Source organism: Callithrix jacchus, chromosome 1 (genome assembly GCF_049354715.1).
Source record: "Callithrix jacchus isolate 240 chromosome 1, calJac240_pri, whole genome shotgun sequence".
NCBI classification, from domain to species: domain Eukaryota; kingdom Metazoa; phylum Chordata; class Mammalia; order Primates; family Cebidae; genus Callithrix; species Callithrix jacchus.
In genome coordinates, this window is record NC_133502.1 from 195293762 (window position 1) to 195319521 (window position 25760).

At 50.9% G+C, this 25760-nt stretch overlaps 1 protein-coding gene and 1 non-coding gene across 16 annotated transcripts in view; one reads left to right on the forward strand and one right to left on the reverse strand.

The window, feature by feature from the left end:
- Positions 1–25760, reverse strand: part of CABIN1 (calcineurin binding protein 1) — a 161899-nt gene that overhangs the window by 41066 nt on the left and 95073 nt on the right. For 13 of the 15 annotated variants that reach the window (XM_054239497.2, XM_078336360.1, XM_035267530.3 and 10 more), the window contains 3 exons: positions 23707–23856; positions 17399–17730; positions 4648–4761 (listed from right to left, as the gene is read on the reverse strand). In XM_054239497.2, the coding sequence (XP_054095472.2) occupies positions 4648–4761; positions 17399–17730; positions 23707–23856 (596 nt within the window). The remainder of the gene's footprint in view (positions 1–4647; positions 4762–17398; positions 17731–23706; positions 23857–25760) is intronic. The other 2 variants (XM_054239499.2, XM_078336377.1) reach the window with 1 other exon arrangement.
- Positions 14693–14754, forward strand: LOC118148342 (U7 small nuclear RNA). The gene has a single exon (XR_004735117.1). It is a non-coding gene; the product is annotated as a U7 small nuclear RNA (small nuclear RNA).

Here is a 25760-nt window from a genome sequence, read left to right on the forward strand (position 1 = left end):
GGCAGTGAAAATGTGGTCCTATATGACTGTGATATTATGATATACATGACAGATATATATATATGTATATATGTTTGTTCATCCATGGTTCCTGGCTCCTAACTCCCATAGCCCTTGTTACTGTAAACAGAATCTCTCTTTTTCAGACCTTCTCCTGCCCTCCTTTCCACTTGTCTAAGACAGGACTCTAATTTGATTGTGGGTCATAAGACCTTCATTCCAGAGAGAGCCGTCCTGCCCCACATCCTGGAGGAAGGAATACTGCAGACAGGGAAAGAAGAATCTGAACAGATAGGCCTTTTTGGGTTTAGATCATAATCTTTTTGTCCAATAACATTTTGACATAGTTGTACACGTTTCAATCATGCCTATGAAGTCTCCATAAAAGGCCAAAGAGGAAGGGTTCCTGAGCTTCCAGATAACTAAACACATGGAAGTTCCTGGTGGGGGAACTTCCATGCCTGGAGAGGGCATGGAAGCCCCATGGCCTTCCCCCATCCTCCTGTAATATCCTTTACAATAAACTGGGCAATTATTTCCCTGCGTTCTGTGAGCCACTTCAGCAAATTAACCAAACCAAAAGAAGGGGTTGTAGGAACATCAACTTGAAGCCGGTCAGTCAGACATTTTGGAGGCCCAGACTTGTGACTGGTGTCTGAAGCAGGGGATGTTTTGAGGACTGATCCTCAACCTGTGGGATCTGACACCATCTCCAGGTGTTGAAATTGAGCCTGGGCAATACAGCAAGACTCCACTTCTGTAAAAACTAAAAAAGAAATTAGCTGGGCATGGTGGTTCATGTCTGTAGTCCCAGCTATTTGGGAGGCTGAGGTAGGGCCCCCAAGAGCCTAGATGACAGAGCATGATGCTGTCTCTTAAAAATAAGATAGTGTTGGAATTTAATTCAATTAAGAGGATACCCAGCTGGCGTCTACTACAGAATTGATGGCTTATTTGTTGGTGGAAAAAAGTCCCATCGATTGGTCACAGAAGTCTTCTGTCTGTGTTGACTGTTGTGTTGGTATGAGAACAGAGGAAAAGGGTTTTGAGTTTTTCTTAAACTATAACACTCTCACAATTTTCAAAAATTGTCATTAAAAAATAACAGAAGGACCCCCTACCCAAGCTCTAAAGATGAGGAGATGAGCAGCACAAAGGCTGGGTAATGTGGATGGCCCAGGACAGTGGGGCTGAGAGGGATGAAGATCAGGCTGTTGATGTCCCTAGCCTCAACCTCTCTTCACCTCTTCTCAAGGACCAGCCCCCAACTGCCACCTTTGTCTCCCCCTGGATTAAGCAGTAAACCCCAGTGCAGGCTAGAAGGGAGGTGAGCCAGTCCACTCATCCCAACCTACAGGCCATCTTCTACAGACATGGCCCCATTCCAGCAGAGTCAGCTGAGGGCTGCCCTAAATGCTCCTTCATAAACATGTTAGTATGCAGTTTCCCCAGACCTGGGAATATGCCAGACAGACTCATGTGCTGAGAGCATTCAGGACCTGCCCAGCATTTCTTGATGCTGGACACCAGGCACAGAGCTCAAGGAGCACAAAGAGCCCACATCTATCTCTAAAGAGAAGAGGTAAGAAAGCAGAGGAGGACAGAGGCCCAAAAGGGTTGTAAAAGCAGCAGGTCACTGGGAAGCATGGAGGAATGAACGACTGTTCTGGAAGAGGCAAAACCACCCAAAACTCCCAGTCCGGGCTGGGGTGGCCCTGATCTTCAGGGACTTCCAGCTGCAGGAATGGCATTGCCCATGTACCAGGCCTATATGGGGCTGTACCAGCCTTCCCTCCCACAGGCGCACAGCTTCAGACTGCTTTTCTGCAAGACTCATCTTGGAAGGTCCCAGAAACTAAGGAGGATATACAGGGAGTGAGCCCAACAGGAAAGGGGCCTGGAGCATGTGGCTGCCAGCTTGGATGCACTCTGGGGGGCAGGCATCTGAGGGGCCAGCTTTCCTAGCTTTATCATTAGAAAGGCTGAGTGCTTCCTCTATGAGGTAGACATGGAAGTTGGGTCTCTCCTTCCAATATCACTGCATAGTCTTGAAGGGCAAAGCACCAAAAGGGGAGAGAGAAAAAGAGGGAGGGAGGGAAACTATATTCTTAAGTACCTAGCATGTGCCAGATCCTGTGTTAGGGCTATTACCCCATTATCTAACTTGATTGCTACAGCTATGCTTCAAGGCAGGTAATAGAAGCCCACTTTCAAGAAGAGAGACCCAGTACAGGGAAATTAAGCAACTTGTCTAGCTCTAACTTTAGCCTATCAACTGCAGAAAAATAGATTTCAAAACACTGACAAAGGGCTCATTTTTTTGATTTTTATAAAGAGTTATTAATCAATAGGAAAAGGACCAATAATCCACTAGAAAATGAACATGAAGGATACAAACTTCTTCTGCATAGAAGTTAAAATTAACATAATGTCAGAGTCAAGGCAGTGCTTCATAGGTGAAGCACTGAGCCATTCTTTGTCTCTCTCTGTGTGTGTGTGTGTGTGTGTGTGTGTGTATGTGTGAGAGAGAGATATTGTTTATAGTAAAAAAGACTGGAACTAATCTAAGTGTCTATCAATAAGGGATGGTCAGTGGCTCAGGCCTGTAATCCTAGCACTTTGGGAGGCCGAGGCAGGCGGATCACTTGAGGCCAGGAGTTTGAGACCAGCCTGGCCAATATGGTGAAACCCTGTCTCTACTAAAACAAAAAAACAAAGAACAAACAAACAAAAAACAAAATAAAAATTAGCCGGGTGTGGTGGCTCGGGCCTGTAGTCCCAGCTACTCGCAAGGCTGAGGCAGGACAATTGCTTGAACCCAGGAGGCAGAGGTTGTAGTGACCCAAGATTGCGCCACTGCCCTCAAGCCTGGGTGAGAGTGTGAGACTCTGTGTCAAAAAATAAATAAATAAAATAAGGGATTGGTAGGTAAATTGTGGGGCATCCTTATGTTGAGAGTACTATGCAGCTATCAAAAAGAACCAGTGAGTTTTAACAGTATTTCCAAGAGATACTGTTAGAGATATTAAGTAAAAAAATACAACAGGTGGAAGTGTATCCACTTCTGCCTTTTGTGCACATCTATGTGCACTAGCTTGTAAATGGGCAGATGCCCTCTAGAAGGACACACATGGAACAAGAAACAGTTCTTGCTGTGGGGAAGTGGCTGTGGCCAGGGCATGCAGGTGAGAAGGTACCTCTCTTTTGTGGCAAATCCCTTGGTATCATGTAGATTGATTACTAATGACAACTACTACTTGTCTATAAAATACCAAAACAGAGAGTGTGGGCAGATGCAGAGCTTTCAGGATCTGGAGCTCCTACTCTGACCCCAGAAGACCACACCCTGGGAGATGAGAAGCCATGGACCCAGACACTCCCACCGGCTGTCTGGCTCTCAGTGGGGACCTGCCTGCCCACGTACCCTGATAATTGGCCTGTTACACCCCTCCAGACCTGAAACCTGCCCTCCTCAGCTCCTGTTCAGGCCAACTCTGCTCTTCAGTTTCTCCATGAGTAAGAGGGGATCAAGAAAAATACAGAAGAAACCAAAGCTCAGAGGGGATATAAGATCTGCCAAAGTCACCCAGCTGGGAGGTGGCCATGCTGGAAGAGGTGGTGGAGGATAGGTAAGGACTTGGAGGGAGAGGAAAGGGAGGGGCCAGCTGTCTTCATGCAGGGTGGAGGAAATGAGGGAAGGTAGGTCCAGGTGGGGTATCAAGAGGAACAGATGTAGCCTTAGGGATGATGGGCAGGCAGGCCTAGCTGATTGGCCCTGCCCTGCTCAAGCAGTAAGTCTACCTCACATGGACTATCAGGGCTGAAGTGCACTGCAAGCCCAACACTGGTCACTTTTTTTTTCTTTTCTTGAGATGGAGTCTCACTGTCAACCAGGCTGGAGTACAACGTTATGATCTCAGCTCACTGCAACCTCTGCCTCCCGGGTTCAAGCAATTCTCCTGCCTCATCCTCCCAAGTGGCTGGGATTACAGGCGCCCACCACCATGCCCAGCTATTTTTTATATTTTAGTAGGGATGGGGTTTCACCATGTTGGCCAGACTGGTCTTGAACTCGATCCACTTGCCTCGACCTCCCAAAGTGCTGGGATTACAGGCATGAGCCACAGCACCCGGCCACACTTGTTTTTTAAGCAGTCAGAGGGGTCCAAAGTGGCTCCCGCCGGAGGTCATGGCGCTCGCGAAGGCGAGGTCATCAGTTCAAGGCTAACCTGAGCAACCTCATAAGCTCAAACTGATTGGCAAAAAAAAAAAAAAAAAAAAGCAGTCAGAATTTCTTATGTGCTTGAGACCAAAGGAGGAGCTGCTCTAGCAGGAGCAGGAACCTGGGTCTGTACCCCTCTCATCACTGCCTATGTGACCCCAGAATACCTGGGGCTTTGGAGAACATACCAAGCTCATCCATGCCTCTCCCCACAGGAGGGGGCAGTGACTTGCCAGAAGTCGCTCAGCAATCACAGCCCTATACCGGAGTCTGGCACACTCTCGACTGCACCACCCTGCCTGCCCTCTGAGGATGCGGCAAACCTGAGGCCCTGGGAACACCCACCAAGGAGGTCAATTCATGCGCCTTCAGTGAAAAGCGGTGGCAACAAGCAGCCTTGGAAATCAACAAGGCAAAGTACTCACGTTGAAGAAATTGGTCTTGTTCCTCTCGCAGAAGAGCCCCTGTGCCGGCATGTGCTGCAGTTGTTGCCACGGGATACTGCTGCCTAGCAACACGTCGCGGGCCCACTGGAGGTTCTGGGGAAACAAGAAGTAGGTTGGAAGTGAGTGTGTGGGCTGCTCAGGGCGCCCACAGGGAAGGCAGGCGGTCCCCTCCTTCCTGGCTGCATGGCAAACCACGATGAGCAGCAGCTCCTGCAGATATCAGTTCCACAGCTCCAGGTGGCTCTGGCCATGGGCTTTGATCATGAGGCTGTGGGATGCATTTTTGGAACTGATCTCTTGCCCAGCACCACTGAATTAGGAGTGCGGTCTTTGACTGCCCAAGGTGGGGACTGACAGGGACCCCTAGCCTGACCAACCCTACAAACCTGCCACATGGATCTAGTACCTGCCTTCTGTCAGGGGCCTCCACTAGCCTAATTATTGCAGCCCTGACTTGTCAGGAATCAGTAGCATCTCTTATTCATGACCAGTGGTATAGGCTGCCTTAGGCTTGGACGGCTAGGCTCTGGCCATAGTGCTGAGGTTGGTGATCTCTGGGCAATGAGCCTCTTGGTGGAATCCAGTCCCAGGGGAGATGGTGTAGGGGAAGAGGGTGGGTATGGGCCTGGCTGCCTCAGCCTTCTCTGGGGCCTTCTCACTGGCCCATAGAGCAGGTCTTCCCATTAGCTGCTTGGCCAGCCACTCTCCCCTCTCTGGTCTTCAACACAGCAGCCAAGCACCTTGCAGTGGCCATCTTGCTCCACCTCAGGACCATGCTGTCCTACAGGGAAAGGGCTGGCAATGGGCAGAGCTGGGCTTGGCACCTGGGACTGCACAATGCCAGATCCTCTACCCTTTCCACATCACTCATCCTCCTGGCCAATCTGTCCCCTCATGCTCAGGTCTCTTGCTCGCCTTTCCCAGCACTGGGTGCAGGCCTTCATCACCTTGCATTCCAGCTGCTCTGAAAGCCCTCTCACTTCTTGGCATGCAAGCTTGGCCCACCTGCTCCCATTCTGCCCACTGCTGGCCAGGCTGAGCATACCGAACCATTCCCTTAATCATCATGAGGCAAAAGTGCAAATCCAGCTACCTGATTCACTGACTTGTGGGACCCATGCTAGCTTGCCTCTAAGCCTTTGCTCCTATCTGTGCACAGAGGGCTACCCTTCTGCCCCCACCAGGCTGCTGTGGGGACTGAGGGCTGCTCGCTAGCACTGGGCAGGGCCTTGTGGCTTTGTATAGGAGGTTCCATTCACTGTGAGCTTCCTGTCTGCTGAGGGACCCCCTGCCTGCTCCTCTCTGAGAGACAGGCAGAGGAGGGAGCAACCTGGGCAGCAGGAGGGTCCTCAGATCCCAGAGCCAGGCTCCCAATTGAGAGCAGAGGCCACTTTGCTCATACTCACAGAAAACAGTAAAATACCCAGTCCTGATCTTCAACTTCTGAGCTTCAGCACCCTAGGAGGAACAACTTGTAGTTTACTTTCAAATGTCCCCAGCAGCTCATGCCTGTAACCCCAACACTTTGGGAGGCTAAGGTGGGTGGATCATGAGCAGGAGATTGAGACCAGCCTGGCCAACATGGTGAAACCCCATCTCTACTAAAAATACAAAAATTAGTCTGGTGTAGTGATGCACGCCTATAATCCCAGCTACTCAGGAGGCTGAGGCAGAATTACTTGAACCTGGGAGGTGGAGGTTGCAGTGAGCTGAGATTGTGCCACCGCACTCCAGCCTGGGTGACAAGAGAGAGACTCTGTCTCAAAAGAAAAAAAAAAAAGTTCCCAGTGATGCCTAGCAGCCACACTTTGAAGAGCCTGCTTCCAGGGCCACTCATTCAGAAGCCTCCTGAGGGTGGTTCCAAGTTCTCACATAATGCTTCCCACTTTTGCACCCCACCCTACCTTACCCCAGGCCACAAGCCCCTGCTCCACAGCAGGTCCAAGGAGGGAGGGTCAGCTGCAGAGAAACTGAGTACAGGGTGGGGAGAATGGGGTGGTTTCAGAATGGAATGCTTCATGAAAAGGAATAAAACCAAAGATTAGCTCAAGTGAGTAGAGCAGGGCTCCAAGAGGAAGACTCAGGTCTCGGGAAGCCCAGAAGGGCTTACAACCTGCATTAGTGCTCAGCCATGACCCACTGGTTCAGTGACACTTGGTCCAGTCTTTCCCAAAGGAGATCTGAGAGGCTCAGCCCAGGTAGGTGTCCACCCTGGTCTAATCAGCCACAGGTAGACTAAAAAATGTGATATGGGAAACTACTTTTTTTTTTTTTGGAGACAGTCTTACTCAATAACCCAGGCTGGAGTACAGTGGCATGGCTCTCAGCTCACTGAAACCTCCACCTCCTGGGTTAAAGCAATTTTCTTGCCTCTGCCTCCTAAGTAGATGAGACTACAGGTGCCCACCACCATGCCCGGCTAATGTTTTTATTTTTCGTAGAGATGGGGTTTCACCATGTTGCCCAGGCTGTTCTCGAACTCCTGACCTCCAGTGATCCACCAGCCTTGGCCTCCCAAAGTGTTGGGATTACAGGCATGAGACATTGCACCTGGCCTGTCACCTGCACTTCTGATATCACAGGTAAACATACCTGACCATGGAGGTAGGTTGCAAAGGAGACCTACCTTTCACCCAGTCTGAGAAGGTCAGGGAGGCTCTGGGAAAAGGTAATACCTGGACTGTGGTTTGCACAAGGCTGTTATGGGGATAAGGGACTGAGTCAAGTGCCTAGACACCTGGAACAGCCAGGGCCCAGCCAAGGAGGTGGGGGGATCAGATGTGGCTGCCCATAAGGCCAGTGGGGAGCCAGGGGGCTATCAGGTGGGGAGTAAGTGCTATGACCATAGGCTGTGAGGCCCAGAACAGAGGCAGGCCGCCTAGGGGACTGAGTCTGTGCATACCCTTCCTCTCCTCTATGGCCCTGGTCTCAATGCTGTGGCAAGCCATTCCTCCAGCTGTGACTCCATGACCCAGGGCACAGGCCTGGCCTGAGAAAAGTCACCCAAGAGTCATGATCCCAAAGCTGCTTCTGGGGCTCCTCAGGAACTTGGAAAAGTGTCCAGAAGAAGTAGTAGTAGCACTTGAGGCCAGGGGGAGGAGATGGGAGAGCCTGGCTTGAAGAAGCATCTCCAGTAGCCCTCATTTTCCTAAGAATACCAAGAAAGTAAAGTCTCCACAAAGAGTTCCTTCTGGCTGGGGACACAAGAGAAAGCACTGGGACCAGGGTGGAGAGAGTCACAGAGATTCTGCTTCCCTGCCCAGCTGCCTTGTTGCAGGACCTGTGGCTATGGGACAGGAATGAACATTCCTCTTTGGTTTGTTTTCAACACTCCACCTGCACCTAGCCAGTCTGCCCCCCAGATTGGAGCAGAAAGGGAGAAGGCAGTGGGAGAGGTTTCTGGGGCAAAGTGTGCGGAAAACTCTAGCCTATCAAACCCAATCTGGTTTATAAATTAGCTTCCCACAGACCTGCACTGTGCATGGGTAGAGAGTGTGTTTCTCCAGCTGTCTACTGGGCCCGCCACAGAAAGAGAGCTAATCAATGCTAAGGCACAAAGTGTCCAGACGACTTATGGGGGCCCTTAGCTGATTCATGCCTGAAGTCCCAGATAGGTGCTGACAAGGAGGGCTGAGACCTGTCTGGGGGATCGTGGGTGCCAGGCTGGTGGGGTGGGAGAGGGCGCAGAGACTGTGTTGGGCCTTTGCTGAACCTCTGCAAGGGGGAAGGGGATCTGACTTGCCCTGTGTACCTGCAGCATAGAGCCTGCCCTGCAGCTTCGTGGTGTGGTGAGGTAAGGCAACATGATGCCTCATGGGCCGAGCACAGTGCCATATCCCCTCACCTCACAGAATTGCCCATTTACCAATCAGGAAATAGAGGCTCAGAGAAATTCAAGAGCTTGCCCAAGGTCCCAGAGCCATCCCTCAACTCTGGTCCGGGCTGGAGGGACTCCAAGGCCTGGGCTCTTCCCCTGCCCCCGCACCTATCTGCTATAGGTGGGCAAGTCACTTTACAAATCTGCCTGGGCATGTGCTGTATGCTGAACAGTGAGCCACCCATCATGGCCAGTACTCTCTCAGGCCTCATGCAACCTGTCACATTGTTGGTTCATAGGCAACTCTGGGAATGGGAGGAGCCCTGTGGAGCCAGTTGCCAGATGATGGCACATTTTCCTTGGCTGAATAGGCCCTGAGGCTTGTGCATATAGACCCTGCTCTGACAGAGGGCAGATGAAAGGCTGTAAGGTACTGAAGAGAAGCAGGGCAAAGCACCCCAGAAGCATACAGGCACCCTGATGTCCTCCCTTGCCCACTATCTGGATCACTCCTGTTTGGCTGCAGAAGGTAAGGGGGACGTCTAATTCCTCTGCTTGCAGGCCTTTGGGGCAAGAGCCAGCTCCATGCCTCAGTCCACCTGCCTACCAGCTGGCTCATCTCCCCTATACCCCCCATCCCTCTTTGTGAATGGCCCTCCAGCCACAATTGTTCCCACCTTGGTCCCTGCAGGTCATCTCACCTTTCCCGATGGTCCCCTGGAACACTGTTCCCACAGACCCATGGCCACCTTAAATAGCCTTTCCACTGGCTCGCAGATGGGTCTGCTGTCTGCCCCACTTCTCTATCAGCTCTGTGAGGGCAGGGACACAGTCTGACTTCACTGAAGGCTCCTCCAATACAAGTCTAATTTGGAGCTCACAGAAAGGATCCAATAGATGCCCACAGGAAGAGTGAAAGGAAGCTGAGCAGCCTGACCTTTAATAAAATGAGAAAGAAGTGTATGTCAGGTTGAGGGAGGAAGGCAACAGTCATGGGGCATGAGTGGGGCTGCTTGGGTCCTCCTGCCCAAAGCCAGGGTGCTCTGCGCTCTGGGGGCCAGCTAAGCAACAGTCCATGCCCTCAAGGCTGAAGCTTAATGCCAGCCTCTGCCCACTAACTCGCACTACTCCGACAGCAATCATTTCACTACAGCACACATTAAACTGACTGTCATAGCTCCTGGAACTCCCCAAGCTCCCTTTCTCTTCACACAGGAAGCAAAAGCTTGGAGTGAGTTGGCTTGCATCCCTAACTGTAGCCTTCCATGGGTCCTGCATGCAGTGAGGGCTTGGCAAAGCCTGTTGACAGCTGGAGATGGGAAAACTACTACTACCCACTGGGGTCACCTGCGGTCCCAAAATGCGCAAAGCTGGAAGGCATACCTGATCCCATCTGTTACTATTGTATGGTAGCCTGGAGGATGTGCTCTGCTGGTGTCACCCGGGGTTCCTGCCCCCAGAGGCTGTTTCCCTGCCACAACCAGTGATGATGATCCACTTGCCACTTAACCACCTCCTGCTTCACGAACCCATAAGGGACAGATGGTAGAGATCAGAGAGGTCAGGCTCTACAGCTCTATGTGGTGACTCCAGGTGTGCAAACTGGTGGTGATGTTGGAGCAGCACTAGCCTCTCTGCAAGGCCAGCAGGGCACCACAGCGCTGCCAGGAAGGTAGCTATGGACCTCAGCTGTACTCAGCCCTTCACCTAGGGCGTAAGCCACCATGCACAGCCCTTGCAACAGCTATAACCTAACTTAGGATGGTATCTCTTCAACTCCCCCCTGCCAAACCAGGCCCTGAAAGCCTCTGACCGCATCATCTTCCCCTCTCCTCCTTCCCCATCTAGTCAAACCAGCTTCCAGTGGATTCTAGTCACACCAAGACTGTTTCTGTCTCTAGGTATGTGTGTTGGGTGTGTGTCCATCTGGAAGCCCCTCCCCCAATATCACTGTGGCCATCAGAGCTCTCACTTGATTTGGGTCCTTGCTTAGACAGTCTTCCCAACCTCTCTGACTAAATAGTCACACCCCCACCTCTAACCCCTTGCCAGGCTTTATTTTTCTTCCTACTCATCACTAGCTGTCCACTCTGTTCTGCCAGTGAGTACACAATGCTGTATGCCCAACACCTCAGACAGGAACCTCCTGTGCAACAACCACTTAGTAGACAGTTGCTAAATGAGTGAACCTGCAGAGATGTACAGAAAACACACGGGAGGGAGCACACAAAATACGAACACTTCTGCCATGTCATGGCTTGTGGGACAGTTGTGGGTAGTTTTGTTCTCTTTTTCAAGCTTAAACAATATTATTGATAATAAAAGCTGCTGGCAGAGGGGTCAAATCTATTCAAACTGTTGGAATCTGCATTTCTTTGCAGGAGAGAGGACCAGGAAAGCAGCAGCCATTATGGGGGTAACCTGTCCCACCGCCTCTGGTCCCTATGGGCCCAGCAGAATCTTCAAACCATGAGGCAGATAGACTTTGAAATGCAAAATCAAGATTCCTAAGTTGAGAAAGATATCAAATTCTCCTTTTGCAAACTATAAACTAAAGCCTGACAAGAACCTGGATGTTTAGAATCTGCAGCAGCCCAGGACATCCATGTGGGGATGCAGGGCACACCACCACTTTGTGGAAAGGGCCACCTTTTTTTTTTTTGAGATAGAGTCTCTCACCCAGCCTAGAGTGTAGTGGTGCAATCTCAGCTCACTGCAACCTCCACCTCCCGGGTTCAAGCAATTCTCCTGCCTCAGCCTCCTGAGTAGCTGGGACTACTAGGCACGTGGCACCATGCCCAGTTAATTTTTTGTATTTTTAGTAGAGATGGAGTTTCACCATGTTGGCCAGGATGGTCTTGATCTCTTGACCTCGTGATCTGCCTGCCTCAGCCTCCCAAAGTGCTGGGATTACAGGCGTAAGCCACCATAGCCAGCTGGAAGGGGCCAGTTTTTTGTCCACAAAAAGGGAGCAGAGGTTAACGGAAGGCGAACACCCTGCTTTGTGGCCAGCATTCCCTCCTGATGCCTGGTTCTACTATCTGTGTGGTCCTGGCTCAGTCAGTGTGAACTCAAAGCTCACCAGCTCCCCCCGGAACACTCGTCTGCGAGCAAAAAGCAGGGTCTCAACAGCAGGCCTTCATATCCACTCCAGTCTGATGGCGCATGGCCTCTTCAGAGCCCCTCTCATTTAACCTGCAAGATAGTCCTGGCTTCTGTGAGTCCCCTACACAAGCCAGCAGCACAGGCAGGTGGGGATACTGTACCTACAACAGGTGGGCAAGAGGAGGGGGTTCACAGCCAGCTGGCCTGTCCTTTACCCAGGCTCGTATCAGAACAGAAGCTGACCCTGAAGCCAGAAGTCAGCAGATTCCCTGGTGATCCTTTAGCTGAGCACATAGCATCATGGGGCCCTCCTGGCAGGAATCTGTCTCTAACCAAACCCAGGGCCTGGGCTCATCCCATTTAGGTCCTGGGCCAAAGAAATGGGGTCTGACTGGGCTAGCACAGCCAGGCTGCTATTCCTCACACCTCATCTAAGTGGAATCATCCAATATTTGTCTTTTGTGACTGGCGATTTCATTTAGCCTAGGTTTCCCATGTTGTCTGATGTGACTTAAATTGCCTCCCCTTTTAAGGCTAATATTCCACTGTTTTGATTAATGTATTATAGATTTGTAGTAAGTTTTGAAATTGGGAAGTATGAGTCCTCCAGATTTGCTTTTGTTCAAGATTGTTTGCTCCAGGGACAATCTCATAACCCCCTCTGCCCTGAACCCCTTCCAGCAGAAGCAGCAGGAGGTGAAGGGCTCAGCTCCCAACTGAGCAGGAGGCAACTAAGAGAGCAGGGCAGGGGTGCCTATACCTTGGCCTTCTTCCTGGACACCCGTCAGTAAAGGCCAGAACGTTCGTGACAAGAGGTGTCTGATGCCATGTACTCTCTCTCCTGGGCTGCCCACCTGGGCTCTCAAAGAGCCCAGGTTTCTATGAGTGTGGACTCAAGCCTCAAAATCCTGGTGAAGATTATAATCCAGAGAGTAAGTAATACAATAGCTAAAATTAGGGCCCTTATAGCTATCAGCATAAATGACTGTCCCTATCTAAGGTGTGTACAGTGTGCAGGGTGACAGGTGGCCTGCTTTGGGGAGTCCAAGGGCAGCCTGTGTGTAACAGTGCTGACCCTGGGTGGGAGGGCAGCCTCAGGCAGGCAACAAAGGTTTCTCAGGACAGACCTAGCCCTTGGCCATTATGCCCCAGGCAGGGAGCCCTCAGGGGGCCTCGCAGAGGAACAAGGAGCAATGGGAGATGCTGACGCTGAAGAAATGGGCCTCACTAGAGGGGTGTGAGAAGAACTGCTGGCTGAGGGCAGTGCAGGGTGTGTTGCACATCGCCCCAGCACTGCATCCCTCACCTCATTACCACAATAATTGTGCTTTCATATCACAATCATTCGCATTGAGGAAAGAAGAGTCCTGGGCCTCCAAGAGTTCCCATGCAGAGCCAGGTTCTGAACCCAGGTAAGGCCAGCTTCAGAGCCCACATTCTCGCCCCCTCCCCCAAAAGCCCTACCGTCAGCAGCTAAGCAAGAGGCACACTGTGCCCTGAAGGCAGTTTCTCTGCAAGGCCTGGGTGGGCAGAGCCTCACCTAGAGGTGCCTGTGAAAGACCCAAGGGTTCAGGAGTCAGCCACACATCTCCAGGCAGGCTCTGCTTCTGGGCCCCTTTGAAAAGGCAGACATCGGACGCTACAGTCCACCACTGAGCTGTGAGATGGCAACAGGAAAAAGGCACTGCCAAGCCCACAGGTGGGATTTTATGAAGAAATGTGCTGCTGTCAAATACACACAGTGGGAAGTGTTTGTTACCAAACAGCTGTGTTTGGAAAGTGGTAACTACTTTCCAGTTAATAGTTCCATATTCGTCAGTGACAACAAGGGGTTGTGTCCCCCAGATCTGTGAACAAGCTGTTGCCAGCAGAACGGACACCCCAGGTCTGGGCAGAGTCACATGCAGCTCCCAGGATGGCATGCCCCAGAGCAGCAGGAAGGTCTTAACTCAGGCTTTCAGGGAGCTGGGTGTTAACAACCTGCTTTTAATTTGGTGGTGGTAACTGGTGCTCAGCGAAGGTTTCTGGGTGAAGCAAACAAAGGAGCCAGTGGGAACCACCCCAGCAGCATATTCAGGGTCTAGGATGAGCTCAGTGGCCCGAGGCATTCCATTTCTGAGAACCAAAGAACTCAGCCTATGAATGCAGTGAACAGAAAAGCTGGCAGAAACTGAGGCTGATGGCTATGGGGGTGTCGTCTGGGGATACTGACATGAGCAGTGCAGCCCAAGGCAGCCTCCATCCCTGCTACTGGGGATGGCTGGGTCAACTGGGCCACCTATCCTGGAGCATCACGGAATGACCAAAATGACCTGAGGGGAGGGTCATTTATGAAAAGAGCAAAATGGCAAACTACTGAGTGTGGACAGGGCATGGGGGACAGTGCACAACTGGGCCAGTTCGAGACTGTCCAGGGCTGATGTCTGGCTCTGTCATTGAGCTCTGTGTGACTCTCAGTCCAGGTTCCCAGATGCAAAGTGGAAAGGGCATGATCCCTGGAGTGCCTGGTGTTGAAAGCACACAATCAACAGGGCATGTGCACTAGAGTTGGGAAGAAATACAGGCAGGGCATTTGAAGTCCGAATATCTGAAAGCCAAATTGTTCCAAAATCTGAAACTTTGGTACTTAAAGGAAAGGTCATTGGAGTATTTTGGTTCTTTTTTGTTTTGTTTTGCTTTTTTGAGATGGAGTTTTGTTTTTTCACCCAGGCTGGAGTAAAGTGGCATGATCTTGGCTCACTACAACCTCCACCTCCCCAGTTCAAGTGATTCTCCTGCCTCAGCCTCCTGAGTAACTGGGATTACAGGTGCCTGCCACCAAGCCTGGCTAATTTTTGTGTTTTTAGTAGAGAGAAGGTTTTCCCATATTGGCCAGGCTGGTCTCAAACTTCTGACCTCAGGTGGTCCATCAGCCTCCCAAAGGCTGTGTATGGAGGCTGTGAGCCACCATGCACAGCCTCACTGAAGCATTTTGGATTTCAGATTTTTGGCTTAGGGATGGCTGAGCCAGGTTAAGTATAATGCAAATATTCTCAGATCTGGAAAAAAGCCAAAATCCAAAACCCTTCTGGTCCCAAGTATTTTGTATAAAGAATACTCAATCAGTGTTACAGCTCTTTTAGAATTTGTCTAGCAGGTTTTCCGGTTTTTGCTGGAAAGCCCTGCCCCCCTGCTCCCAAAAAAAGAATACTCAACCTGTACTAGACCCAAGATAGCAAATTTTAGGGTGGTGGAATTATGGTTACCTCCCTCCAACTTTTCTTTAATTTTGACATAGATAGTACTTCTAAAAAATTTATCAAGAGAAGAGGCAAGCTGTAATAGCATTCTGTGTCTAGGGCTGAGCTAAGCACTGTACGTGCACTGGCTCCTTCAAATTCAACATAAAGCCATTTATTGGGGAAGTGGAGGCTAGGTAGGTGGGGCCTATATCGCCACTCAACTCTTCTCCACCCAAACCTGCTCTTTCCCTGCTTTCCCTTGCACAGGTGCCAACTCCTAATAAACATTTTGTACCCAAAATTCCATCTTGGCATCGGCTTCTGGAGAAGGTAGTCTGTAACAGGATGGGGATGGGTCTGAGCTCACTATTAGAAAACACCAGATTCTGGTCAGAGCTGACCACAGCTAGAGGAGGCTGCATGGCTGCCTGAGGAAGCTCTTGAACACAGGACACCAGAGGTGGGGGAGGTAAGGACATTGGTTACTAGTGTCTATTCCACTGATGTGTGTGTGGGCTCTTGCATTGGCCTCTGCTGCTCCCAAAAGAGGGAAGGGGGAAAGTTCCCAAAGCAATGGTGGGCCCAACAGGGTTCATATCAGCCATTGCACCTCAGGCCCAAAGACAGCTTTAGCAGTGAAGACATGCTGGTTGAGGTTTATTAAGATCCAGGTCCACCTGAGTGCAGAAGGCCTGGGGCACAGAGGTAAGGTCCACTGCCAAGGGCAGGCTGGGCAGAGAGCAAGCCAGGCTCCAGTGTGGCACCAGCAGCCTGGGGAGCCAGAGCTGGCTGTCATTTGCCAGCATGCACTGCACCCTGAACTATAGACCAAAGCCTCAGATGAGACTCCCTCCCTCTCAGACCTGGGTCAACTGCTGTACCCTGAGGAAATCAACCTAGCTACGTGAGCATGCTGGTCAATGTGGGGACAGAGCGCTTACCTTCTCGGACCCCTGTATCTAATCCTCCAAACAGAATTCTGTGAAGTACCACTTCTTGCACATAGCCAATGCCAAGCCAGGACTCATCTCTTGGCCAACTGTCCATTCTGGTTCTTCAGACATTCCACAGAGGATGATGGAGGGAACCCACAGGGGACCTCTAGGAGGAGGACCTGACTGAGTCCTCACAGATAGACCCTAAAGGTCGTCCCTGCTTGCTCAGCACACTTGGCTCTCCCTGACCCTTGCCTACACTGATACCAGCCCAGAATGACCACCTTCCTGGGCTTCTTGCCCTGTCTGGATACTCTCCCTTCCAGACCAATGCTGTGCCCTATTCACACTACAGGTCTCAGCATAAAAGGTGTCTTTGTGGCATCCCATAATTAAAGAAAAAAAAAAAGGTGTCTTTGCAGAGGCACAGCAGCACCCTCACCCCTCTGTGCATCCCGTTCTTATCTCTCTGGTATTGGTCAAATGAGACTTGCCTTACTCATCTGCATGTTTTTATTTTTTATTTTTATTTTTGAGACGGAGTCTCACTCTGTCACCCAGGCTGAAGTGCAGTGGCACAGTCTCGGCTCACTGCAACCTCTGCCTCCTGGGTTTGAACAATTCTCATGCCTAAGCCTCCTGAGTAGCTGGGTCTACAGGCATATGCCACCATGCCTGGCTAATATTTGTATTTTTAGTAGAGACAAGGTTTCACCACATTGGCCAGGTTGGTCTCGAACTCCTGACCTCAGGTAATCCCCCCCGCCTTGGCCTCCCAAAGTGCTGGGATTACTGGTGTGAGCTACCATGCCTGGACATCTGCATGTTTTAAAATCTGCCCCCTCCTTAGAATGTAGCTCCAGCGGGCAGGACAACAACCAGGACATTGCCCAACACCTCCTGTGGGAAGGAAAAGAAAGTCACCCCTACTTTAGGCCCTACCCAGGCCATACTACCTCCACAAATCTAAATGCCAGCAGAAGAGGTCTGGCTGGCAAGTCCCTGGAAGCGCTTAAGCCTGGGGCAGCTGTTAAGGATCACTACATCATCTGTTTTCCAAAAAGAGCTGGAGGAGGCTGTCAGCACCCAACCCCCATGAAGCAGAGGCTGTGGAGATGGTTCTAGCAGCTGCACCAGAGAGAATAGCCCAGGGGCAGGGTATGGTGAAGAGGCCTCTGCAAGATGCAACTGAAGATATGGGGCCTGGGGCATACAAGGCCGGAACAGAGAGTAGGCAGGGTCCCTAGGGCACCTGGAAGAGGGGCATGCTATTGCTGAGATGATGGGTCAATGGCAGGGGCAAGGGAGCACATCAGAGTGTGAGTCCCTGCATAGCCCTCACAGGAAAGAGTAGATGAGCCTATGGACTCTTACCCCTCCCACCACAGCCTATCCCTGAGGCTGTGAGGCCCCCTACACTTGTTCTTCCCTCCATTCCTGGCTGTGACCCTTGGCCCTCACCACTGGTTCCCTGGGAAGCTGGCCTAGGGAAGCTGGGTCTGGCCCTACCCCCTGCAGCTCTCTCGCCCATCCCTCCCATGTGCTGGTACTATGAAGCTCCAATCTGTCATAGCTTTGTCCACTAACCTTCAAAGATGCCTGCCTGCCCTGGGAAGAAGATCCAAGCCCGCTTGTCCTAGCAGTCCACTCACCCGGTGGGTTTTGCTGTAGGTGTAGAGGAAGGCCAGCCGGTAGAGACTCTTATAGTGTTGGGGGAAGCGGCTCAGGCACAAGCGGAAGGAGGCGATGCACTGCTCTGTGAGAAACTGCCGCTGCTCCTCAGCACCAGCTGGCAGCCCCTGGGGGAAGGCCACTGGCTCCCCAGCGAGGTCCCCTCTCTTCTTCCCATCCCACAGGGTGGGTGTGGATGCTGAGGGCTTGCCAGGGATGCAAGCAGAGGCTGGGGGTTCTGCAACAGGCTTCTGGACACCTTGCTCTGCAGCCCGGAAGCCTTCTGTATTCTCCAAGCATTCCTCGTTTTTTCCTACAGTTGAGAAGAAGGAAAAGAAAGTCACCTTGGTTTTAGGCCCTGCCCATGCAGTGGTCTACCACCAGTAATGGAGGCACCTTGGTGAGGTGACCAGCATGGCTGGATCAATGCCTTTGCTGAGTGGGTGCTGGACCCAGCAGCAGCAGTAGACACAGGGCCTGGTGCTGGCTCTGCCTCAACTGAGGTCTCCTGCTCTGTGAAACAGGCTGCCCCAGCTGGCATGCAGTGGGAGACCCAGAGGCTACAGAGAGTGGGAGTTATGGGTTGGGCTCTGGGTCTTCCCCTCTGAATGGTGACACAAGCTGTCCCACCTCTGGGGCTGGGGCATGGGGAAGCAGCCCACAAAGGGCAGGTGTTACTACCACCATTATTGAATAAAACACAGGCAGGAGAGGGCTCACAAAGTATCACATCTGCTCCTGTGCTCAGTGCTCAGCCCACTGCCTGCCCAACATCCCTCTTCAGAGTTGCTGCTACTGTGTGTGAGCCAAGTGCTCCCATATGGGCCCTCATATGATATAAGCTCAGCTCCTGAACACCCAGCCTTGCTCCACCAGGGACCATGGGGCAGCAGTTCACATCAGGAGAGCCTAGGCTGGATGGTGTGGCTGCCTGCAGCCTGGCCTCAGGATGATGACAGTGGCCTAGGTCATTTTGAGCTCGACCCTGAGCTGCAGGCTCCTTGGCTACAGAAGGAGAAAGCTGTCTGGCCTGGGAGGGTGGGACAGATGGAAGGAGCTCGGGAACAAGGGACAAAGGCAAGGGGTCCTATGGCCTGTGGCTCCTTAGGCACCCAGGAACATGGCACACCCTGTGCAACCTGCCTGGAGGAGGCCAGAGAAGCAGGCAGCAGCAGCAGCTCTCAGATGGTATGCTATGGCTGAGCCCTCTCCCTACTGTAGTACTGGCCTGGAGACAGCTGGGGCCTGCTGAGGCAGGGCCAAATGGGCAATGACCAAGACCCTCAGTTCCTCACATGCTAAGTCAAAGCCTATCTGCAGACATCAAGTGTGTGGCCAGGCTGTCCACCATCACTGTTCTCGTTGAGGAAAGAATTTGAGCAGTCACTCCCTATACTGCCCTCAGCCACCTGCCATTAGTGTGACCTTCCCTCCCTGCTCCCCTGCAGCCCAGCCCACCGCCTCCCTCAGTGTCCTTGCCTCTCCACCATCACTGCTTCTCCTGGAGCCATTGCCCTTCTCCCTCCCCTGTATCACTGCCCCCAGTGGTGTTTGCAAAGAGAAGCCATAAGAGCATCTCCCCTTTCCCAGGCCCAGAGCCTACCACAGGCTGTCCCCTCCCCCGACCCTTTGAGATGGCTGGAATGACTGAATGCCAGGAGGTCCTAGCTCCTTCCACACTACACTGTCCTCTCATGTGAGCTCAGGAAGCTGCCTACGTACCACAGCTTAGGGCTGGCACCCGTCTTACAGGGGATACCATCACTTTATTAAAAAATGTGCCAGGTTTCGGCCGGGAGCGGTGGCTCAAGCCTGTAATCCCAGCACTTTGGGAGGCCGAGGCGGGTGGATCACGAGGTCAAGAGATCGAGACCAACCTGGTCAACATGGTGAAACCCCGTCTCTACTAAAAATACAAAAAATTAGCTGGGCATGGTGGCGCATGCCTGTAATCCCAGCTACTCAGGAGGCTGAGGCAGGAGAATTGCCTGAACCCAGGAGGCGGAGGTTGCGGTGAGCCGAGATTGCGCCATTGCACTCCAGCCTGGGTGACAAGAGCAAAACTCCGTCTCAAAAAAGAAAAAAAAAAGTGCCAGGTTTCTAATGTGTTCAAAACATGGCTCACCAAACAGTGTAAGCCATGACACTGGGAGCAGCCCTGTGCTAGACACGGGGGAGACAGAGGAATGAGATGACGATGCAGGCCTCTCAGTGGTTCACATCAGGCACTGAGAGCTTGGACACAAAGACACACAAGAGCACAATTTTTATGGAAACCAGGCAGAAGGTCAAGAATTCAGCCGGAGATCTCAGAACACATAAAGAGAGAAGAAAATAGCAATCCTGGACTAAGTTAAAAACCCAGCTGCAGGGAGGACCTGCTTGGAGAGAACTATTCTCTTTTCTCTTTCTTTTGCCTATTAATAGGCTGTGCATGGTGACTCACACCTGTAATCCCAGCACTTTGAGAGGCTAAGGTGAGAGGACTGCTTGAGGCCAAGAGTTCGAGACCAGCCTGGGGCAACATAGCAAGACCTCATTTCTACCAAAAGAAATTTAAAAATTAGGCAGGGGTGGTAGCACCTGTAGTCCCAGCTACTCAGAAGGAAGATCCCTTGAGCTCAGAAGGTCAAGGCTATAGTGAGCCATGCATTCCAGCATGGGCAACAAGGCGAGACCTGTCTCAGAAACAACAACAACAACAATACCAATCAGTTACTTAGGGGTCTGGGTGGCCTAAGCAGCCCAGGAGAAATGGTGTGAGCTGCCTTATCCACAGCATCCACTCCCACTGCTGAACAGGTCACAGAGCCATCCACTTCCTTACTGGAAGAAAGAAGGTCAGAAATGCCAACAGGACCACACCACGTTTCCCAGCCAGGCTGTCCAATTCTACCCCTAGCCGCATGAAGACAAGAAAACTTTCTACCAAGAGAAAGCAAGTGAAATGTGTGCACTGGACACTCCACCCTAGGCCAGTGTCTGCTGCTGGCAAGGAAGACTGGCTTGGAATGCCTGTGGTGCATGTACCAAGGCCAACAGAGCACAGAGCACAGGAGCCATCTGATCCACATCAGCCCGTGGAGGTCCCAGGAAGCATGAGGCACAGACATGCCTCCCTCCAGCTGAGCCTTTGGACTGATATGTACTGATGGCCCAGTGAACTCAGGGGGCCTCGTTATAGAAGAGCCTGACCTGCAAGTGGCTACACATCTTGGCAAGACACCAACAGCTGAGAGTCCCAGGCAAAAATATGTTCCAGGAGAGATCTCAAGTCAGTCTCTTTTGCCTTCTGAGGTCGTCTTACTCAAACTCTCCTAACCTGAGAAAAGAGCCCAGTAAGGGTGCTCTCCACAAAGGGTAGGCAGGCAAGATGGGCAGGAAGCTGGGCACTGGCAGGTAGGTCAACTGCCCCCAAGGCAGCCTCCCTTGACACAACCCATTTATCACCCTGTCTTGCGTGTGGTACACAGGCATGGTTAGTAGGCCTCTACTTGACCACGAATGGGCAGATGTGGCCATTCTGACATGCCCTTGTATCCACTACCTGGATCACAACAGGTGGTTGTCAACTCTGATTTGGGTTTTACCCTCTTGCCTTCAGAATGACATATAGAGTGGGTTTGTGTTTAAGTGATCAAACTGTGAGCAACTTTCTTCTCAAATAAGTAAGTCTTTACTCTTGTGACTTTCATATTTTATACTTTTTTTTGTGTGTGGAAGCTCTACTCCCTGAGAAGGTGAGCTTCAGCTAGCTGTATCAGTCACTTCTGGGAAAGGCTCTTTCCTTAAGGCATCTCAGTCAAGGCCAGAGTGGAGAAAGACAGCCTCTGGAGAATTAAAGAAAGGAGGCTGGTCCTCAGGCAGTGTGACAGCTTGTGCCTGCTAGACATGGTGGGAGGGAGTGCATTTGGTGCCAGGCAGGATATGGCTGTCAGATCTGTTTCTGCTTCCCCTCAGTGCAGATCTGGACCTGTTGTGCCCCACTGCTTGATAACAAATACAAAACGCATGAGTGAGGGCCTGCACCCCACAACATTAATGATGGAAGAAGCAGCAGGCTGGTGGCTAGACTCTCTATGAAGGTGTGCTGGGAAGACAAGAGGTGTGGAGTACACTTGGGGCCCACACTCAACACTGCCTAGGCACTGCAGTCCTGGCTTTCTGCAGGGAGGCCAAAGATTGCTCAAGTACTGCAGGCTGTGATGTCCAGGCTGCTACCCAATGGGGGAGCCAAGGGGAGTACATGTTGGAGACCACCAAGACCAGGCCTGAAGGAGTGCTCTGCTCCCAGAACTGTCTGCTGGCGGTGGGCTTGGGACACATTCCAGCTCTATCTGCTCTCCCAACTGGAAGTTCATCAACTTCACCACCATGGTTACCAAGAAAAGCCAGGCTTACAGGGGAGGAACATGGCCATGGAAGCAAGAGGTTTCATTTCATGCTTATCAGCTACTGTGATGACCTTTGGTTCTACCCTAAGTTTCTTCACCAGTAGCCAGCCCCACAAACTATCTGCTTAAACCACTGGCTCTAATGGAAGGCGGGAAGAGGCAGGACACTCTTCATGAGTCTAGAAGGGCCTGCATAGGCTGTGCCAGACCAAAGTCAGCTCGCTCTTTGCTTTATTTCCCTAGCACCCATGTCCCCCTCCCCATGTAAGGGGGAGAGAAGCTCATGATGACATAATACCACCCACAGCAGTCACTGCTTGATAGGCCACAGAGCATACATGGTAGGTCTTGTCCGAGAAGTTTAAAAAAATCTCATTTTTAAGACGAGAGATGCTGTATTAGAGTGTTAAGAATGTAAGTTACCTTTCTCCTTCCCATTCCACACTTCCTACAGTGTGTTTATGTCAGTTACAGAATGTCAACATTGGCTGGTGACGGCACAGTGACTGCCTGGTAAGAGAGTGGGGTAGTAGCTTCATCTCTCAATGAGGACCAGACACAAGTAAATCCACCCGGTAAGTCCTCCATTCTGTGCCCTCTTATCTGGTGTCTCTACCAGGTGTCCCCTACAGAATGTCAACATTGGCTGGTGACAGCATAGTGACTGCCTGGTAAGAGAGTGGGGTAGTAGCTTCGTCTCTCAATGAGGACCAGACACAAGTAAATCCACCCATTAAGTCCTCCATTCTGTCCCCTCTTATCTGGTGTCTCTACCAGGTGTCCCCTAATGGGGGCACTTCCAACCTACAGGGGATGTGGCTTCATGCCCTTCTAAGGCCAGCCAGGGGAGGCTGACAGGGAACAGAGAGCTGGGAGAGGTCTTCCCTAGTATGGATGGCTCTGGCCCACTGCCACATCTATGTGTGAGCTCTCATCCAGGGCTTGCTCTGGGACTTCCTGGGACAAGGCTGGGGTCCCTCAGGGAGGCAGGTTATCACCAATGTTTTTCTCCGTCCATCCACCCAACCTGGAGAGGTAGCATGGGGTAACGGTTAAGGGTGCAGACTGACAGAGCAAATTCTGGACTTTCTCTGAATCTCAGGTTCTTCAGCTATAAAATGGGAACAATCATTATGCTTTTTTCCTAGGGTGCTTGGGAGAACCAAATGAATTAGCACAGTGCCCAGCACAGAAAAGAGTATGGGGCTAGTTTGTTATTATTGTTTGGGAAACACCTGTAAGCCCTGGCCCTGGACAGAATGGGAAAGCTCTCAAATCCACAGCTGAACAGTCACAGCTCAGAGTGGGGCCAGGAATGCCCTAGTCTGCCTGTGATCTCCCAGTCAGCCCAGATGCAGGGCTGTGCCAACTGATTTCTACAAAGGGGGCCTGGGCCCCCCAAGGAGAGATACCCCAGGCTTAGATCAGGGCCCTCTGCCAAAAAAAAGGGAGATTTTTCCTGAAGACCTGATATGACTCAGACTAAAAAAAAAACCACATTTGTGACATTTAGGATCCAAAGACTTTTAAAATAACCATTTATCAAGAAAAAAATCCAGAGCACACTAATGTCAGACATGGATTTCCTAGGCTGGGCTGTGAGGGTCATAAAAACAATAAGCAGCATCCCTAAAGCACAAACGGTGCTGGGCTCTGTGTGCACTCTCAGGAGCTGCCTTGCTCACCCTCACTACCCTGGGGTGGGAACTGGGACCATTCCTATCCCACAGGGAGAACAACGGAGGCCCAGAGAGTGAGCAACTTGCCCAGTCAAGGTCCCTGGGCCACAAAGTCTTCAGCTCTGCCCAGATTGCCACAAGACATCAAAGTGGTTCTAGTTCACTGAGTTAAGAGCTTCCTACCTCTTTCTTCCATAGCTCCCTGAAGGTCTTTACCTATTGCTCCTGCTTGGGAACTGAGAATGGGCAGCCTCTTCTCTGTGTAGGATTTCCTGGAGCCTTCCAGTAAGCTGGTGGGCTCGTTAAAGAAGTCCTGCGTCGAGCTGGAGTCTGAGAGTGCTACGGCTGTGCTGTCCTGGCTGCGGTCTGAGGGGAGAAAGAGGAAGAGAGGGCAAGAGCATTAACCTACACCACTTCCAACATAGGGGACCTGCCTATGGTGAGTCTCCCTGCTGGTGGCCTAGGGACTGCCTTGCAGGAGACGGCCTGAACGCAGCCATTTGACACTGCTGCGCCCAACCCATCCCAGAGGCCACCAAGCTACTCACCAAAGGCAACAATCTTCATAGACAACTCTCCTGGGGTTCTCCCAAACAGTGGTATTCTGGTAAATGTTTAACAACAGGCTCTCAGGGAAAAAGAAAGCCCTGATTAATAGCACTTACTGATTTCTGTAGGGTAAATGTTCCCACCATGGCAATTTTCAAGTTACCAATGTGCTGTTGCCAAATGTGGAGTTGGGAAGAGATGCACAGTAGCCACCATTAGATAGTACTTCTACCATACAAATATAACAGAAATAAATGAAGTGGGAAAGAATTCAGTAAACGTTTTTAATCTGTTGGTAAAAGCCAGTATGATCTGGAAGAACTCTAGTTCTTTGGGAGCCACAGATGCAAAAGACATTTGTACTCACTCACTGGCTGCTTTCTTCGGACCTTCACAGGTGCTCAGGAGAAACAACAGGGGTGGGCAGGGCAGTGAGGGAAGCTGAGGAAACCTTTCTGGGAGTAGAACAGACCTGGAGGGGAGGAGTGGTTGCTGCCATGGAAAAGGTACAAAGCCTACCTGGAGGAACAGAAGCCTTTAGGCATAGAGGTGGGGGAGGAAACCTTGTTGCCTCCAGGGTACAGGTGAAGACCCACTGCAGCTGAGGAAGGGAAAAGGAAAATCTTTCTATTCTAAGGGAGGGGCAGGAAATCACATAGGGACCAAACATTAGAAGTCTCCAACCACTGAAGGAGGGGCAGTATCACTGAGAAAGTCCTACCTTGAGATGCAGAGACATAGAGCCCACCTAAGTCTGAGGCTGGGACCAAGACAATAGAGAACTACCCTGTGTCCCCAACCCCAGGCTAGCATGCACTGAGTAACAAGCAAAACAGTCTACTGCAGGGAGAAGGCAAGAGCATGGAGGAGTCCCCTCCCTGAGATGCACACAAAGGCCTAAGGCTGAAGGTGGAACTGGAATGTTGAGAAAAACCTTGTGGCAAGCCAGCTCCCCTACTAAGCACAAGGTAACATAAGAGGAATTTGAGCTTGGGTGGTCAAGGCTGCAGTGAGTTATGATGGCACCACTGGGGCACTGAAGGTAACCACAGCAACAACAAAACCCAAGCCAGCTCAATTTCTGACTAGCCTAATTCAACTTTCCCTACCAAAGGCCTAGAAACAAAAGAGAAAGCCTATTCCAGGCATAAATATTACTTATTTCAGGAGAAATATTACTTATTTCTCCTCTGTCCTACACATGATACCTAGTATTCAATGTAAAAATTGTAAGACACACATAGAAAGAAAGAAAAAAGTACATTGTCAAGAGACAAAACAATCAGCAGAACCAGACTCCCAGATGACCCAGATATTGGAACTACATGTCAGAGAATTAAAAATAACTAAGATTAATAAGATTCATAAATATGATTAGTATGTCAAAGGCCATAGTAGAAAAGCTGAACAACATGCATGAACAGACAGGAAATTTCAGCGGTGAGATTAAAAAAAAGCAAGAATCAAATGCAAAGGCTAGAAATAAAAAACACAGTAACAGAGATGAAGAATGCCTTTCCCAGACATTGCAGCCAACTTGACCCAGCGAAGGAAGAAAAGGAACTCAAAACTTGAAAACAGGTCACTAGAAATACTGACAGTCTCCAACTTATAATAGTTCAACTTAAAATTTTTTTGACTTTACAATGATGCAGAAGTGATATGCATTCAGTAGAAACTACACTTTAAATTTTGAATTTTGATTTTTCCTGAGCTAGTGA